At 43.2% G+C, this 19,962-nt stretch overlaps 1 protein-coding gene across 3 annotated transcripts in view; it reads right to left on the bottom strand.

Moving 5' to 3' along the window:
- MYO5B (myosin VB) overlaps positions 1 to 12,662 on the bottom strand; it is a 251,727-nt gene extending 239,065 nt beyond the window's left edge. For all 3 annotated transcript variants that reach the window (XM_063295830.1, XM_063295833.1, XM_063295832.1), the window contains exon 1: positions 12,562 to 12,662. In XM_063295830.1, the coding sequence (XP_063151900.1) occupies positions 12,562 to 12,588 (27 nt within the window). In that variant the 5' untranslated portion in view covers positions 12,589 to 12,662. The remainder of the gene's footprint in view (positions 1 to 12,561) is intronic.
- Between the last annotated feature and the right edge of the window lie 7,300 nt (positions 12,663 to 19,962).

The raw sequence follows: 19,962 nt of genomic DNA, 5'->3' as shown, positions 1-19,962 counted from the left end.
ACCTTTCCTACCATCACATTTGTTATTATTGTGGTATTTTATTATTTCAATGGCTTGTCATTTGTTGCCTTGATTCTGTACTATTCCCCAAGGGGAAAAAAAGAGATAGAAAAGATTTAAAGTACAGTTCATTCCATTTAACCAACAGCATCATCATTTATTTATTTATTTATCTATCTATCTATCTATCAGACTTTATCATCGCCCATCTCCCTCCCAAGGAGGGACTCTGGGTGGTTTACAATAAAAAACAAAATTAAAATCAGAAACTTTTACAAATACAATATATACAATAAAAATAAAAAGAATAATTAATTATCATCATTATTATCATCATCGTTATGCAATAAAATAGTTCAGGCTTCACGTAGAGGCTAACAGTACTTTGGATATTGGCACAAAACTACATTGGCAGTCTCCAAATACTTCACCATTTAGATCAGAACACATCCGTTTACAAAAGTAACATTTATAAAGGAAACCCAGGCAATTTCCTATCTTTTCACAATGCCAACAAACCTATTCATCCCAAGGCTACAAATTTTAGAAGTATCTAAATCTGACATTTCCCTGCTTGACCTGTGCCCCTATCACATGCCAACCCTGCCTTGGGTAAGTACTTTGGATTTTCCTGTATCATCATCATGATTTCGGGAGAGATGGGCCGTGATAGAAATTTGAAATACAAACAAACAAACAAATAAAAATATAACCGAATCTGGCACCACCATCCGCTGCCATCTTTGACAAGAACATCGCAAAGAGAAATCTGAAAGAAATGTTCAGCCACCCCAACAATAAAAAGTATTCAAGCGCCCTCTCACAGGGGAAGAAAATTTCTGAGAAGCTGCAGGCAGATTTTGGAACTGGGTTAATTAATCTCTATCATCACCTGTCCCAGGTGTTCCAATACACCTGAATTGTTGCCAGGATGACTAAAGCTGAACTGTTGAGCAGAAACGTGTTTGTGACTGTGAGCATCTTTCAACGCGGAAGCAGTTGTGAATAAACGGAGCGCTCTGCTTGCCAGAACTTTTTTAAAATAACTTCTCAATGAGTTATGAGAAGCATTTTCTTGTTGATTCATTACTGGGAGACTGCCTTGCGTGTCCTGCTAAGCCTGCCTTTGTTTCATTTTTCTTGGATCAATCCCCAGCAGCTTAATAGCAAGGCCAAGCTGAGGGAACAAGGAGTTTTCCATAATTAACATTTGATTTTCAGAAGTTCAGCACTCAGCTCTGAAATCATTATATTTAGAGGCGTCTGAAGGACAGTCATTGTAAAAGAAGAGGGGTTTTGCACACAAAAAATGGCACCCTTGCTAAATGGGCAGAAACCAACATAAAGAGAGACACTCACATTTTTTTAAAATTTATGCCTGAATTTTTAAGTGAAATTAGCTAGAATATCAACTTCCAGAGGGATAGGCGTGTTAGTCTGGTGTTGTGACATATTAAAGACTGGCAAATGTATTAATTTACAAACATGTTCGACTTGGAGGTGCCACAACACTGTCTGTTGTATTTACCGAGGTATGTGCTTCACTGAAATCAATGGCAAATTTCAGATGTTGCTTTAGTGCAATTACCATACCTCATCACTGGCTATGATACTGGACAAAAACTCCCAACGCCAATCCGTAAAGTGCCCCAACCACTGGTAGCAACAAATACGTGTTTGAACTATGGATGCAATACAGCTAGAAAAAGCAACATAGTGTTCATAGACACCATATGTGGGCACCTGCCTCATTTCTCTTTAAAAATATTATTTTAATTTAAATAAATACATGTAGAATCAAACTGTAGAATGTAATTGTACATCTAAAAGCGCTCAAATTGAATCAACTACTTGAATCGCTGAATCAATAATCTGAATTGATCAGCTTTTGGAATCCAAGCCAATCCATCTATCCTTAGGAAATCTAAGTTCAACATGACTTCTACCTGCAATACGTCTTTTTCCGGTCAACAGAATGGTTACACTATTTAATTGTTGAAAACATCACAGCAAGTTATAGCACCTACCTGAACATCAGACCACATTAGTTCCTGGATGGGAGACCACCAGCAAATCCTTAGGTGGTCAACTAGATTAGGAAGTCAGGAAAAAATCCCAGAGAAAGGTATTGGCAAGCTACTTGGATATTGTTGCCAAGAATGAGCCTAGGAAATAACTAGGAATTAAGCCCAACTCTAAGAAACCTTAATTTTTTATTGCTGAAAATACAGGCAGTCCTGGTTTAGTGACTGCCTCATTTAGCAACCATTCGCAGTTACGACAGTGACGAAACAGTAACTTCATGACCAATCCTCACATTTACAGCCTTCACAGGTCTATAAAGCAAAAGAAAGCTTTAGTAAGATTGTAAGCACAGTCGTGGTTTCACTTAACAACCAAGTTGCCAGTCCCAACTGTGGTCACTAAATGAGGACTACCTGTATGGCAAAAAAAAAAAATTCCTGCTCAGGGGTACTGGCACTTACAACATCAAGATGAAGCCATTATCACTCTCAAGAGAGACCTGGGAAAAAGCATAGTAAGAAAAAATGGAGGAGCGGCACCAAACCTCCACACAATCCAGATACCCTCTGTGGGTATCAACACAACCTCCACAGATCTGGAAAATAAAAAATAAAAAAAATTCTTTCTGTGTGTGTGATGTGCGTGAGAAAGAGAGAGAACGCTCTTCACTTTCCAGAGGAGAATGCCTCAGTCGTGAAAGCAAGGCGTCTGCTTGTGCAATGTCAGATGGGGGCTGATCGGTCACCCCACCCTGAGGCCCGCGCCTTGGGCATTTACAGAATCACCCTGCATGACCAGAGAATTGGCTAAAGAGAAACAACACAGTCTTCTTCCAGTTTGACATCTGAAAGCAACATACAACAGTGTTTCACAGACTGAAAGTCAGTCGAGTTATCTTGCATAGGTTTATGCTTAACCAAGACATCAGGAGCCAGATCAAAAAAGTAAGGAAAGCGGCAGACAGTTGGGTGGGCAAGATGGTGACTGAAGGAAAACAGCAACCTCTTGACTCCTTCACAGCCCAGAGAAGCATCTGAACTCTACTGTACCCATGAGAATTTATCTAATCTGTTCTTCTGAGAAAGGACTTTTTATCCATCAAAGGGAGAACGAGGCCTTGAAGAAGTTGTAAACAAAATCTCCAGCCCATTATTAATTGGAATACTGCCTCATCTATCCCATCCCATCCAGGCTTCTTTTAGCATCCCCCTAAACACACAACAGTAGGTAGGGCTGTAATTTATCCAATGGATCACAAAGTGTGCACCCAGACACAGAATGGTCAAATATAAAGTTTAGCAAGACAGGCAAGCATCTGGAATATCCCTGAAGCTGCTGCCATTCCACACTCCCAAGGGATTCCTCCCCAAAGACTGGGTTGTGGAAAGGGCTTCTCAAAACTCAAGCAAACAATTAGACCAGGAAAGATTCAAAAAATACCAGAAAAATATTACAGTAGAGGAAAATGAGTCCCCCCCCAAAAAATTATTACCTGTGGCTTGGGAGGGGCAGTCATCTTACATTCCCTGATGAGAATAGAAGAAGCTGTTGAAAACAAAGGAGTGATCAGGAGGTACTAATGACTACAAAGCTCTCTGCTACAAAGGGTGGATACCTCTGAAGATTACTCTGAAGAGGCTGCTCTTGGGAGGGGCCATTTGCCTGGTGAATTTAACCCTTTAGTAATGCCTAAGCCAGTGTTTCTCAGCCTTGGGATCTTTAAGATGTGTGGACTTCAAGTCCCAGAATTCCCCAGCCAGCCATGATGGCTGGGAAATTCTGGGAGTTGAAGTCCACACATCTTAAAGATCCCAAGGCTGAGAAACACTGGTCTAAGCAGTGTCTCGCCCTGTCTCTCCTTTCCTTCCCTATCCAGTTGCCTCTTCCATCCTCCTCATCTGCACCAGCTTAGTTCCTCCCCTTTCTCTTTCCTTATCTTCCCAGTGCATCTACACCTTCCTCCTCCATCCTGCTTTTTTCCTTTCCTGCTTCTCCTGGAAGGAAGGAAGTCTCTCTGTATGTGAGAGTGGTTGATATATGCAGATAGGTGTCTCTTGTTACATAGGCAATGAATTTGAATTAGAAGCTATTAATTCTGGTTCTTCTTGTTCTGGTCGAGCCCTTTTTAGTTTCAAAACATACCCAGCAGGTGGCAGCACCTAGCTGACAGTGATCTCAAAAAACTAAACAGGGTCAGACCTAGTTGGGACCTAGATAGAAGACCACCAGGAATAGACTGTAGGCTAGATTTCAAAGATGAGGAAAATCCCAAAGAAGGCAATTTCAGATCTTTGTGCTGTTGCCAAGATAACTAAAATGGCCATGCCCATGAAGTCAGCAGAAGTCAAGCTCAAGTAGAAAAAGACTACTTTTTCCCCTGATAGGTATAAAAGCATACTTATTTGAACACACAATGGTGACTCATACTAATGTTTTGTGGGGAGGAGGAGAAGACATCTTAGCTTCAGGACTATTTTATTTTCATATAAATACTGTAAATCCAAGTTTAGCAGTATTACTTTAAGCAGAAGCCATGAAAAATATACCGATGAACACCTTTTAGCACTTTGTTCTCTTAATGAATTCCATTTTTTATCCACCCAGTCAAGCAAGTTCAACCAAAGATTCACAGTCAAGTCTAAATGCTTGCCTGATTCAACCTTTCTCAACAAATTGCTGCCTCAACATTTTTTGAACACATCCAAAGAAGGGAAGCACACTATGTGCCTAAGTATTTGGTTCCTCTGTCAAACTGCTCTGTGGGGAATCTCTTTCCTAAAATTCAGCCATTATCTGCTTTGTGTTAATATATTCCATGCCATGCATTCGAAAACAAGTCTTGCCTTTCTTCTGTGGAGCATGCTTTCACCTATCTGAACAGTGGTCTTATCCTCACTCCTTTTTCTCATAGTTAAACATTTCCACTTCCTTCATCTTTCTCTTAGGATATACAGGTAGTCCTCCCTTAATGGTGGTAATCAGTACCAGAATTTCCATCACTAAGCAACGCAGTCGTAAAGTGTGACATCTCATGACTGTGCCACTTAGCAATGGAAATTCCACAACTTCTGGCTGTGGTTGCTAAGCAAATCCCACGTCGTCATTAAGGGCAACATCACGTGATCGCCATTTGCAACCTCCTACCGGCTTCCCCATTGACTTTGCTTGTAGGAGGCCAACCAAGGTTGCAAATGGCGATCATGTGACCACGGGACGCTGCAACATTGTAACTGCAAGCTGGTCACCGAGCACCTGGATTGCAATCATGTGACTGTGGGGATGTTGCAGTAGTCATAAGTACCACTCATTCAGCACCGTTGTAAGTTCAAACTGTTGCTGAACAAGTGGTTGTTCAGCAAGGAACACCAATAGTTTCCTGTGCCCTGAGCATCCTTGTTGCCCTTTGCTGAACCTGTTCCAGTTTCTTTGAATCCTTCTCAAAGTGTGCTGCCCAAAACTAGTACCCAGATTAGTGCAGAATAAAGGGGAAATATTACTTTCCATGACTTGGAAATTATGCTTAGGTTGATACAATCTAAATCTGCATTTAATTGCATTTGCCTTTTTTTGCAACAACATCACACTTCCCACTGATATTAATATTTCACTGAAATAACAACACAACTATTGTCCATAATTTCATTACTGTCTATAGAATACAAAATCCTCCTGAATGCAAAGGTTCTACATGAATATACAGTACACTTAGATGACTGTACACACCTAAGTCATTATTTTTTCACACTATGCACACTTGCACCCATAACCAAGCAAATGACTAATAAAATCATGATTTGTAAACCCACAGTGGGCAGGAAAAAGGATTTTAATCACATTAATATTGGGTAAAGTCTCAAGATTCCAAAACATCACCTGATAATTGAACACAGTGCTAATGACCAGCTCTTTATTCAAAATTACAGGGACTTGGAAGAAGTTATTTCCTATCAAACACATTAGCCTTGATGGAAGTTATTAAAACAATAATTTTGGTATAACGATCTTTCTTACCTTTAAAGTGAGTGAAGAGAAACCAAGTGGAAATACTGGCAGCCCAAATCAGAATAAAACGTTGAATTAAAGATATGCTCTGCAGCATAACGCACTTAAGGCTGGTAGAAAAGAGGTCCCAGATGCTTACAGATTCTTTGCAAGTAAATTAACGCATCATTAGCTGGAATTTTGGTCGGTGAACAAGACGAGTTCAGCAAACACTGCTTGACTGATTCATAAGGAATCTTTTTTTTCTTTTCTTATAAAGAAAAAGGGTACAATAAACTCTCAATTTAAGAGACTAACGGAGAGAAGTAGCATTTGTTAAAGCAGAATGTCCATTAAACCGGAATGCAATTTTATACCTGTGTATTTTATGTATTTTACACATACGTCAAATATCAGATGGGATTTTACACATGTGCAAAAGCACAGAGTATACAGGTTTAAGTTGAGGATTGGCTGCATAATTTCAGATAATTAAAAACATTTTAAAAACCACACTTCTACCAATTAAAATAGTTCAATATTTAAGCAACTCGAACTACACATCACTAGGCACACAACCCCTTTTTTTCTTTATGAAAATATAGCAGGACAGACATATACCCAAATCTGGAAACAATTTATCTTGCTTTTGATCCAGTGGTATTTTTTGTGATATCAAACAGCAGCAATGGAGGGCTTGAGATAATACTGTACCATCAAAACAGCCATACTCATTTCTAAGCATTCAGAAAAAAAATAGGCTTTATTCTGAGCAAGCCACCTAAAAAAAATCAGTTTCTTCAACCATAAAACTAATAAGCTGGATTTAGGGATACAGTTCATGCTCTTCATCACGGGGCCAAAGTCAAAATCCAGGTTACAATATGCTGGCATAACACCATAAAAAGGAGGTTCAAATGAACCCTGCAGCATTCAGGAAGACAACAAACCATTGTCGGAAGCCAGATTTCCAACCATCTTCACTTTTGATGGCCAATAATTCTTTGGGTCTCTCTACAGGTAGTCCTTGCTTAACAACCACAAATGAGACTGGAATTTCGGTTGCTAAGCAAAGTGGTCATTAAGTGAACCCAACCTGATTTTACAACCTTTTTGGGGCAGTCATTAAGCAAACCACATGGTCGTTAAGTGAATCACATGATTCCCCATTAATTTTGCTTGCCAGAAGCCGGCCGGGAAGGTCGAAAATGGTGATCATGTGACCCCAGGATGCTGCAACGGTCATAAATTCAAACCATTTGCCAAGTGCCCAGATCGTGGTCACGTGATCGCGGGGACACCGTGACGTTCATAAGTGTGAGCACCGATTGTAAGTCAGGTTTTTCATTACCGTCCTAAGTCTGAACCATCACTAAATGAATGGTTAAGTGCTGTACTGAGTGAGATGACAACCTCTATGTCTTGACTCAAGAAACCCAGATGTTTCTACAAAGACAGCATTCCTGTGTAGATCATTCAAGAAAGGCCTCTCAGCGTTTGTTTGGCCCTGTTTGTTCTGCTGCTTCATGCAGCAAAATCTTTTCTCTGTTCACACCAAAACTCCCATCTCCATTTTAACAGGGAAGGACTCTCTATCTTTTGTTTGGAAATGATCCAATTGCCAGTGACTTCTGTTATTCATCAATCACAACTTTACAATGGTCTGACATAACCCATGCTCAGCCCTTCCCTTCTGAACAACAGTGAACTACAATTGCACAGGTTTCTCAGGGTCTCTTCCCTGCCTCTCCTATCTCTGTAAACAAGGACAAGAGGAAGAAAAGGGACTCTTAACGCTGCCCTGTGTCCCCAGATAATGCAGTGTTTCTCAACCTTGGCAACTTTAAGTTGTGTGGACTTCAACTCCCAGAATTCCATGCTGGCTGGGGAATTCTGGGTGTTGAAGTCCACACATCTTCAAGTTACCAAGGTTGAGAAACACTGAGAAAAAGTGACAAAAGCTACAAATTTAAAGCGTTTAAATGCACAGGAACCCTGCCAGGAGGGGGGTAAAAAGTTGACAAATGTGTTGGTGGACTTCTATTTGGGGAAGCAAAGGCCTTTAGCTACAGTTCTTCTGCCCTTCACATTCTCCCAAATGGGAAATTTGCACTCACTTTCAAGAGACTCACCCACACCCTAGAAAACATGGACAAAGAACCCGTCCTCCAACCTAGGCCCTTCATATGGGTGGACTTCAATTCCCAGAATTCTTAGCAATGATCATGTGGTCTGGGAATTCTAGAGGGAAAAGTCCATTCATTTTGGAGGGCAGCCACGTTATTTTGAAATATTGGGCTACTTCTTCAGGGAATTCCTTTTTTTAAATATATAACCTTTATTAAAAATTTTAAAAAGGAGATAAAAACTAACAAGAACTAATATAAAGAAAAAGCCAAAAGTTCAAAAAGAAAGAATGAAAAGAATCAGCTTCTGATTTTCTTCACAGCAGTTATAAGTACAAATTCAAAATTATCTCTTACTCTATGGTTACAAACCCCCCCCCCTCTTTTTTCTACAATCTATTTGTTCTAATCATCAAAACCATAAATCATAAATTCATTTTTTCTCTGTTACACGCAAAAAGTCTATAAGGGGTTTCAGGTCAAACATAAATGTAAATATTGTCTTTTCTCTAATCAAGGAAGTCAATTTAGCCATCTCTGCAAGTTCCATCACCTTCCCCAACCATTCCTCCATTGTGGGAAATGCCAAATCTTTCCACCTTTGTGCATATAATGTCGTTGCATTATCATATATAAAATGAAATTCCATGACTTTTTTCCAGTTATTTATCCATCAATCCCAAAAGAAAAACCTCTGGTTTCAACTGTATATTAATGTTTAAGATCCTCTGAATTAGTGTACAGTATTTAGGCTACTACTTCAGGGAATTCCAAGGAAATGCAGTGTTAGCCTGGCACAGCAAAATTAACTGAGTCTGCAATCTTCAACAGACTGACCTGAGAATAAGTCTGTAGATGTTTACACCTTGGTGGCACTTATAAGAAAGTAGGTAACTTTTTTTAAAAAAATAGAGGTTTTCACAGAGCAGAACCCACATTTTTGAGATGCATGAAATGTTATCTTTGTAGATAGCTCTGTCTACAAGGTATAAAGGCACAACGGGGTTAAAAACTGTGTGTGCTAAACCCCAAGAGCAATAAAATGCATGGAAGAATTTCTGACTTTTCTGCACAAATCTTGAAACTTACAAGACAAACACAATGACCGTGTTTGTGAGCAGGCAGGGACAATAATTATCTTTTATCACTGCTATTTTAATTTTATTTGATAGGCCCTGCAAGACAGGATGCTAGTATAGACTTCCAAAATGTCTGTGTTGATGTACTACATGGATGTGAAAATATGCCAACTGAGGATAACAGTTCATACATTTACAGTGCTTCATGAAAGTCTACCAGTTCTAAATCTTTAGAACAGCTGTTCCCAGTCTGGCATCCTCCAGGGATATTTGGACTACAACTCCATTTGCGGCTTACCTCAAGTGGCAGTATCCATGTAATTTTGGTTTACCTGGGAAAAAAACTGTTTGGCTAATATCCAGTTAATTCTTGAATGGAAGAACAAGGAAAGAACAAGGAAAGCTCAGGATTGTGGGCTAAACTGCGAAGTCAAAAAAAAGAAAAACTGAAGGGCAGGACAAACCATTTCTTTATTAAGAAAACAACACACAATTCTGTGTAATGGTAATGGTGGTAGGCTAGAAATTGGGAGACTGTGAGCTCTAATTCTCCCTTAGGCACAGAAGCTGGCTGGGTGATTTTGGGCCCGTCCCTCTCTCTCTCAGCTCAACCCACCTCACAAGGTTGTTCCTGGGGAGCAAATAGGAGGGGGGAGCATTAGGTATATGTGCCACCTTGAGTTCTACAAAAATAAAGCCATGATATAAATCTAACAATAATAATAATGAATGTGTCCATCAAGTCTCTATGGGCTGAACTTACTTCAAAAGAAGCTTCACCTTTTAATTTGTGGCTCAGTGTACTAGGCAAACCCAGACAATCAATTTAATTCAGAAAGCCATGGTGCATTAACCATGGTTAATCATGATGTGCAAACACTCGTTATGTGAGGAATTCCACAACTGGAACGCCCAACATTTCAGGCTGAGCTCAAGAAAAGTTTAAAATGTATCAGGAAAGATGCTCTCTGTTTAGTATAAATATTTCTTTAATATAGCAATTATTAAATTACATGTATTATAATTTTAATATAAATTATATGCAATATAATTTCTTTCATATAATTACGATGTCTCTTTTTTTAATATCAATACAGCTTTTCATGAAAGGAAGGAGATTTCAAGGAGATTGGGGAGGTCTATATGAGGACTATTCCATTGTTATTTATTTATCAAACTTAACCACCGCCCATCTCCCTCCCTCCCTCCCAATAACAACAGGGTTGCTATTTTCCTAACAACCCTGTTTGGTAGCCAAAGCAAAGGTAGCATTGGGCTAACTGCTCCATGCATTTTATGACCAACCATGATTTGGTTCCTGGTCCGCACTTAATTCAGACAAAGAGTTTTAACCCTGACAGTGGAATTTTACCTCTACAAACAGCCCTGCTGCCACAGCCACCAGTGTAGAGGAATGCATGGCACGGTGCTACAGATGCTTGGATGAGCACCATGCAGCTTTCCAAGTTCCTACACCAGAGCAGTCAGCAATCAAAAGCAGGTGCACTGGGAACCCTTTCTGCCTGCCTTAAAAGACAGGAGGAACCACTGAAGATGTCACCTTGTCAGCAACGAAGGGTCTGCAACCAACCGACCCACCTACCTCAGAGAGCACCAAGGACTCCACAGGAGGAACCTTATTTAGAAATCACATCTACCAACTCAAATGGTTTCCACCTGTAAGAAAATGCACCTATCCCAGAGCAGGGCCAGCGAGTCAGGACCACACATTTCAGCTGTCAAGGAAAAGCAGTCCAACACAAACTCAACAGCCAATAAAGCAAAAGCAATCAAAACAGCCACCCAGTCCCTTCTCTGCACCCACTCCTATGGAAAGTAGTGCCCAACGAGACGCAGCTTAAAAATCTGGCGAGGCAACGATGGGTTCCGCGCAGAACTGATAGAGCAAGAAAAAAAGAAGACACTTGGACTTTATCATTGCATTGATCTTCAGAAATTGCCTAACTTCCAGCTTTACAGATGCTTTTCAGAGGTACATTTCTCTTTGTGTTTGTGACTGTTTTAATTACTATTGCATTTTGTAAGCCACCCAGGGTCTACTGGAGTGGGTGGCTATATTAACCTCTAAATAATAAAAATAATTATCACTTGCTCTGCTGTTTTTCAGCACGCTAGGCAAAAACAGTAGTGCTTATTCAGTCAATGACCAGCAACAAGGCAAAAACAGAAAAGGAACGCAGGTGGTCTGCTAACTCAGGGTGACAGAGAGGATGGGAGGAGAAAGGTTCTTCAACCTCCATGGTGGACCTATGCTGAACCTTCTGAAGGTTCATGTGCATTGCAACTCCAGTGCTCTTCTGGGCCTGCCACCATGGAGAAAACACACCTCCCAGGAGAAGCTCACCTTGGAGCCCCCGTGGGGCCCAAGCCAACACTCAGATTCAAATGGGCAACTTCCCTTCCAGCAGGAACATCCATCATCAGTTGAGAGTGTCTCACCTGCCACCCTCTGGAAGAGTTGGGACTGCAACTCCCAGAATTCCATTTCCTGCCCGCGCCGGCTGGGGATTCGGAAAGTTGCGGTCCCAAGATTGACCCGGAGAGATCCGGGGCTACCTCGGAAAGGTTACTGCACCGCACCTTATCCTGGCAGGTCGGAGGCGCTCATCCCCACGAAGGGGGCGCCTGCAGAACTGCGGAATGCTTGCAGCGCGAAGGCGTCCCCCGGAGCCAGAAGGGGCGACAGGTCTCGGGCCACGGCGGGCTCTTCGGCAGCAAAACGGGCTCCGGGAAGCAGCAACAGGAGGGCGGCGAGGGGCTCAGCCACGCCGCTCCGTTCCCGCGGACCCCGCCGCTGCCGAGCCACGAAGTTGGAACTCGTCTTTTCCGAAGCGAGCAAGGAACGGAGAGCCGCGGAAAGAGGCGGCCTTGGGGAGAGGAGCCGGGCGGCCCTCCGCGGCTGGAGACTGGCCGGGATTCGAGCCGCACCTCCGGCCCGGGACCTCGGAGACTCGCGGGTCAGGCAGCGCTATTCTCACAACCCCCCCCCCCCCCGCGAAGAGGAAGAGGAGCCCGAAAGCCGGCGGAGCAGCCTTCAGGCGCCGCGGAGCGTCCGTGCGCAACGGGCGCCCCTGCAGCTGGAGCGAGCGGGCTGGCCCCCGCGCCTCAGTTTCCCCCTCCGGGCAAGGGAAACAAGAGCGGCTCCCCCGCCGCTTTCCCAGCTGCGCTGCCCGAAGCGGGGGGGGGGGGGAAGACTTTCGCTCTCCAGGAACACGCCCGCCCGGCCCCAAAGGGGAACCTCAGGGCGCGCCGCAAGTGGCTCCGGCGGGGAAGGAGACGGGGGAGAGACGAGCTCGGGTGCCCCGGCCCGCGGGCCCCCTTCCCTTTACCTTGCTGTAGAGCTCCGTCACCGACATGTCCTCGCCGGCGATGCGCAAAGCGAAAGGGGCGCGGAGCGCGGCGCTGGCGGCCGGAGGAAAGTCCCGGCGCAACTCCGGAGAATGCACGCCGAGCCCAACCAAACCCGAGCGAAAGAGCGGCGCCGGGGGCGGGGGCCGAACGCTGGGCGACCGGGCCGGGCGACGCAGTTCCGACGGCCGGCGAGCTCCGCGGAAAGGCGCCGCGACCTTTGCCCGGCCTCGGCCCGAGTTATTTACCAACCGCCCGGCGGAGAGCGGAAGGTGGAGAAGGGAGCAGCCGCTGCCCGGCGACGCGGGCGGGGCCGGGCGCCGCTCCCTCGTCGCCAGGTAGGGGAGGCGCTGGGCTCGGCGGGAGGCAGGCAGGCAGCCGCCCGGTTCCGCTTTCCTGCGCTCGCCTGCTTGGCGCAGGTGGGAGAGCCGGCCAGCCCGCGGGCACGGCTCGCCCTCTGCCGGCCAAGCCCGGGAAGGAGAGGCGCGCCGTCCAGACGCCCCGAGGGTGCCTCGCGGTGGCGCGGCCCAGCTGCGGAGGGCCGGGCAAGATGCGCTCTGGGGAGCCCCCGGCGCCTCGCCTCCGAGCGCTGTCGCCTCTGTGCTCGCTTCCCTTTAACTTCCCAGGCAAAGCTGCGGTTGCACCCCCGGCCCCCTTCATTTCTCCAGATGGTCCCGGGGGAGGGGGCAGGCGCTCTGCAACTTTCCTTTCATTTTTTGAAAATAAGACGTGCAACGTGCGGGGTGGTGGGCGTACTCTGGACTGAGGAGGCGCAACCTGCGCCTGGTCCCACCTTTTTCCTCATCCGTCTTTTCCCAGCCAGGACCGAAAAGGTGACAAGCCCTTGGCTCACCTGCTGAGTTTCTACTTGTTATAATAAGATGGCATCCTGACGTCCCTGGATAAGCCCCATTATCCTTCTAGACCATTAGGAGATTTCCCAAGAGATGGTCCTCCAGGTAGATTGATTCCCACAATTCCTCTTGGCATGAAACCGAGATATCAAGCCCACCCATCGGAGAGTGCCAGGTCGAGAAAGCTGCATTCTCTTTTCATTTTTCAACTCCACCGGGAAGGATCTGTCAGACAATTTTACTGGCCGTCAGGAAGGTAGGTAGGTAGGTAGGTAGGTAGGTAGGAAGGAAGGAAGGAAGGAAGGAGTTGTCTCTTAGGGGAAAATTAGCACAGATGTGGTTTTTTACATAAAATAGGCATTCCTGCAACTCTTGCAAGATTTCCAGGTTATCAAAACAAAACAAAAACCTTGCACTTTATACAGTTTTGAAATGTATATGTACAGGAGTTGTTTCCAGAATATCAGGAACTGTGGCTTTCCCTTTATTAAATAAATTACTCCTTCATTGTATCACATACAATATGCAATTGAACTAAACATGGAAGTGGGAAAATAAATCAGAGACCCTCTTTTGGGGGAGATGGGCAGTACCAAAATTTGATTGATTGATAGATAGATAGATAGATAGATAGATAGATAGATAGATAGATAGATAGATAGATAGATGATCCTACATTTTGCCTGAAATGCTTAGATGATTGAGCAAATGTTCATATCAAAACAAATATCTGCTGCTCTTTCTAGCATTTTTGGAGTGTGTGTGTGCATGCACATGTACACACACACAAACCATTGTATGAACTGGCAATAAATAGAGACTTGCTCAGTCAGATGACAAGTGGCTAGAAGGGTTCAGAAGTTAGAGAGTCCATCTTACGTACCCATGGCTAACCCCTCTCTTGGCTGTGTTCACGTGACATGGTGAACCACAAATCACTGAGCCGTATTTTAGTCCATCTCTGCAGTTAGGTTATGAATCAGAAGTTCCTGCAAATCTCGGGGGTTTCTAAGTACCAGTCTCGAAGGCTGGCAAGATCTCAAAATGTGGAATCTAATGTCACACAGTATTCTCTTTCTGAATTGAACCTTACTTCAAGTTGCTGCTTCTAGATTGCACATTTGGAAACAACGCACCTCCCTTATCACTCAACAGCTACTGCCATGCAGATTCTCAAAGTCATTCTAGCCCAAAGTCTGAGTACAAAGAGAACCATTTAGAAATTGCTTTGATTTGGGGGTTTTAAGGCTTGCCTCCTTCCTCAAATCAGCTTCCATCTGCCTGGAGCGCCCATCTCCAGAGCCATAAAGGAATACTGAATGTGGTTGCAAACTTGCTACTAATGTGCTGATACCAAAGGCAGTCACCATTTGGGTATGGAGGCTCCTTGGCTTATGAGGAACACAGAGCAATGAAACGGGATCAGCCACAGCATGGATGGTGGAGGAATTGCTGTGACTAGACTGAGCACTGGTGAGAATACATTATCTCACCTATCATGTGCAATTATGGAAGCAAAGAGGATGCATTTTGCCTCTGCTTTTGCCTCCACAATGGACTGCTCAATCAGACTATTCTGGGCAATTAGAGATCTGGCTGGTGTCACTGCAACAGATTGGTCATGTCCCAGCTTGGAGAAGCAATACGATGGGTTTGCCATGCACTTTATGAGCAAAATTGGTCAGGTCATTAATTGGGATGCCAAAATTCAAGTCAGCACACACCGTCTGAAATTGGTACCAGTTGTAGGAAATGGGCAAGGTTCTTGCGAGTATTCGCTGACCACCTGCCCTCTTGATCTTCACCCTTCAAGGCTCTTAAAAGTAGCTAAGGAAGAGAAGGGTCGAGAGGGGAATGAGTGTTTAAGGGAGGGAGGGATGCCATCAGGTATCAGATATTGGACGGCCAACTCCTGGGGAAGATCTTTTTGGGGCTGGAGGTGTTAGCAAACTCCAGTCTCATCACTAAGCTCCCCTTTTTGGAGACAAGAATTTTGAGAGAGGTGGATGGATTCAACGGCTGAATAACACTGATTTTTTTGATCTGTTGCAGCCCAGTTTTATACTTCAGCACAGAAATTGCTTTGGTTTTGCTGGAGGTGCCCATTTATAAGAGAGAGGGGTTGGATACTACCCTGTTGCTCTTCAAGCTTTTGATACTGTGGATTGTAGTATCGTACTGGGCCAGCCCTATGAACTGAGAACTGGGGCATTCCTATCTGTGGGCCTGTTTCCCAAAAGTAGTGCCAGAGGATGGCTTTCCGGTTGAGCTTGGAGGTTCCACAGGGCTTAATTTTGACCCTCGTGCTGTGTAATACCTAAATGAAGCTGCTGGGAAAGGCCATCTGGACATTTGAAGTGAGATGTCATCAATATGCAGATAATTCTCAGCTCTCTGCTTTTCATCTGAATTTCATCTGCTGGATTGGCCTTTGCAGGCTGTGAAACATTGGATGCGGGCCAGTGGGCTGAGGTTGAATCCCAGGAAGATGGAAACTCTGGCTGGCAAGTGTTGAATGCAGGAATTGCTGCATGGGGTGGACTTCCCCTGCAGGACCAGGTGCAGGATTTGAAGATCTTGGAAGCCAAATTGTCACTGGAGGTGCGTATTATCTCAATGGCCTGGGACACCTTTGAAAAACTTAAGCTGGTAAGTTAATTCCAGCCATTTCTGAAAGGAGGTAGCTTGATCTCAGTAGGCCATGTGCTGGTACCCTGACTAGATTAATGTGCTCTCTGTAGAGCTGTGCTTGAGAATGGTCCCGATCATGCAGGGCAGGCAGACTGTATTCATAGGAGAAGGTCTTAAAGATATTTGGCACAAAACCGTGCATGGCTTTATAGATTAAGCCCGGCACTTTGAATTGCATTTGGAATCTGTGTGGAAGCTGATGCAGGGTCCCACAGCTGTTAGACCACTGCACTCTGCACCAGCTGCAGTTGCTGGATACTTTTCAATGCAACCCCATATATAGCACACTGCAGCTATCCAACCCAGAGGTGATGAGAATGTGAGTTACTGTTGCCAAGGCCTCCCCGTTCGGAGAACAGTGAGAAGTCACACTAACCCAGCATGTGTTATTCCCTCAATAAGAATTAGAATTAGACTGAAGTGTGTGCAGTCGTCAAAATCAGATTTACACAAGATTGGGCACAGCTGAATAAGGACTTTTTTTTTTTAATGCTAGCTGGTGAGTATTGTATTGCTGTCATCAATTAGAACAGCCCAATGCATTGTGCGCCTGGACAAGAGCTAAGGCCCACTGGCCAGCCATAAGTTACTCGATTACAGATCCCATTACACCAAGATCAACCAAACTATGTATTGGCTTTGAGAGACGGAAAGATTCAACACTGCCCACTATGGCAGAATGGTTGTGAAATTGACAGATCTTGCTGAGATGGATAAACTAACTACTTTGATTAGCGAGAAGACGTTATCTACGTTTATAGGCGAGTGGAAACCTCTTAGGGACTTTTTGCATAAAAATGAAAAAAATGAACTTGTGATTTATGGCTTTGAGGATTAGACAGGATAGATTATGGAAAAAAGAATATCATGATTAACTTTAGAGCGATTAAAATGTAATTGTACTTACAACTTCTGTGAAGGATATAAAAAGCTACTTCCTTGTATCTTTTTCGTTCTTTTCTATTTTTCCTTAGCGTTCTTTTCTGGCACTTTTCGTTTTTTCTTTGCTTTCTTTTTCCTTTTTCTTCCTTACTTTATATTAGTTCATATTAGTTTTTATCTTACTTTTTAAAGGTTTTAATAAAAATTATATATATATAAAAAAACCAAACTACATATTTGCTTTGTATGATGCATAAACCCAGCCACTGTGGCAGGTCAACCATGGACTGCAGCTTAGTGTGCTATATTCAATAACCCATAGTTAAGCAAACATTTGGCTGGTATGATGCATGAATTCTAGATGGTTCTTGTGATGATGGACCTGCACAATAACTCTTCACTGGCCTGGTTAAGTCTGGGATTTTTAAACCAAGGACAAGGTCTCCCCACCTCACTTAATCCTGCATCACAGCTGGCAAAAGGCCTTACCTGGCACAGTGAAGGGCTCTCTCAAGAGTTTCCTACTGCCAAGGATAGTGGAAGGCCACTTTATTTGTTGATGTGTTATAATAATCGAGAGACCTTCTGGACAGCAATCAGGATAGTCAGCATTTTAAGAGAAACACAAGTCCCACAAAAAAAAAAGCAAATTATTAAAATTAAAGCTGTAACATTACTGAAGAGGCAGGGACTGGGTTTATACAGTGTACTAAACTGTAATCATGGCTAGATAACTAAACTACAGTGCCCTAAGCAAACTGCAGTATAGTATGAACCAGGCCTCTGCTTAAATGCAAAGCGTGCTGCAACTTTAGAAGAATTTGGTGAAGGACTGTAGCCGAGATAGCAATTCCAGTTTTCCTAGTCAAAAGGCGCACAGACGAGAAGTTTGGGAAAGAATCTGGTCTAAGATGCTGAAGAACAAGCTCCACCTTCCCAACCAACCCACTTTCCAAATCCTGCAGCAGTAATTACAGCTTTCATTAACAAAATAGCAAGAAATAATTATAATTACTGGGAATGTTAATTCAGGGCATACCGCTTCGTTGTCTGAAACTATTTTTGGTTCTGGTGTGTTACCATAGCAGGGAACTAAAGATAAGAAAAAAGGGTGTCATTCATTCATTTGTATTAGATCTTTGGTTATTATACTTTACATACTTGGATTCATACAATATGCTAGATGCTGATTTAGAAAACATAATTGCTGTCTTCACATAATATGCTAGCTCTAAACAAATAATCCATAATACAGTTCGATATGATGGCCTCTTCACATGGGATGCAGAGATAATTGCTGGGTTGCCACAAACCACATAAATACCATTTTAGCCTAAAGCTACCAAGGGTCCTTCTAATACAGTACTACGCGTACGTACGTACGTACATACACTGTTAATTCAACTATTAAATGTGTAAAGCTTGTTAGTTCAGTTGCTTTGGAATTTGCAGCAGGACTACCCCAACCTAGATTTATAATTTTTAATAAATTTAATTCCCCTATTTTTGCAGAAGCAACAGGTGAGATGTTGGAGAGGAGGGACAGTATAAAAGGGATGCAATTGAACTTTTTAGCATTGGTGGCATTAGAATGAAGCACAAAATGTATTACTGGTCTACTAGGTAAAAAATTAGACACATTTTAGAATGGTTTAAAAGGATGAAAGGAATCTGTTTGTATATCTTTTTCAGTATAACACTGATTTCCTTGAACAATGGATTTTTGAGTAGGCTGAACCTGTTTTTTCCAGACTGTGATCCAGAGACAAGTGATATCTTCCCCAGAAGTCTGGTGTCCTAAAGATTTGATTACTGTTCCCATCATCCCCAGCCACCAAAACCAATGGCTATGAAGACCAGGATGATGGTGTTACAGTCTAATCTATTTAGAGAGATCCAGATTGGGGAAGGTTATATAAAATGGAGGAAGTAAGAGTAATATACAGCAAATACAATTCTTGGTTGCAGTACGGGAATTGAGGAAACCAGACAGGGGAAAATGCTGACAAAACTTCAGAGTAAAGTACTAAGAAGACTTGCTTGTTACATGTAAATTAATTTCTAATGTAAATCAATCAATTTTACAGTAACAGAGCAGATGCTTAGACGCATTTTCCCGTATGACATTTCATGCTGCAATGCCACACTCGCTTATCAAGTGGTAAGATACAATGAAACGAATGGAACTTCTGATGCCTATCAGTGCCTGAAGGTAATCTTTGGAGACACAGGTAGTCTTCACTTAACAACCATTTGTTTAGTGGCGGTTCAGACTTATGACGGTGCTGAGAAAAATGACTTATGACTCGTCCTCACACTCATAACCATTGCAACGTCCCTGCAGTCATATGATCACGATTTTGTTTGCTTGGAAACCAGTTCGGGTTTATGACCTTCACAGCGTCCCGTGGTCATATGATCGCCATTTTCGACCTTCTGGCTGGCTTCTGGCAAGCAAAATCAATGGGGAACTGCATGATTTGCTTAATGACCACATGGTTCGCTTAACACCTGCAGCGATTCAATCAACGACCACCACGAAAAAGGTTGCACAATCAGGCCAGATTTGCTTAATGATCGCTTCACTTAGCAACTGAAATTCTGGGCCCAGTTGTGGCCGTTAAGTGAGGACTACCTGTACATTTTTTAGGATCCTCACATTAGCAGCCCTTCTTTAAGCCTCAGAATGTGAGGATCCTAAAAGATTTGGTGATAGTTGCTGACCCTTCCTAGGGAAATTAGCACAGATTTTTTTTTCCTAGTAACATCTTAAGGCTTTTTATTTTCTTCACTTTTTAAAAATCTTTGCAAAATGAAATACATCTAATCTTAATCTAAAAGGAAGCAGTCTAGTGCCTGTCAGAATTTTGGGATATCCATTCAGAGCTTTGTAGTAAGGAAGCATTAGAAATTGTGGCACAAAGTATAAAAACTTCTATTTTAATTCTTCTAACC

Source organism: Candoia aspera, chromosome 2 (assembly GCF_035149785.1).
Source record: "Candoia aspera isolate rCanAsp1 chromosome 2, rCanAsp1.hap2, whole genome shotgun sequence".
Classification (NCBI taxonomy): domain Eukaryota; kingdom Metazoa; phylum Chordata; class Lepidosauria; order Squamata; family Boidae; genus Candoia; species Candoia aspera.
This window is presented reverse-complemented; position numbering and strand designations above follow the sequence as displayed.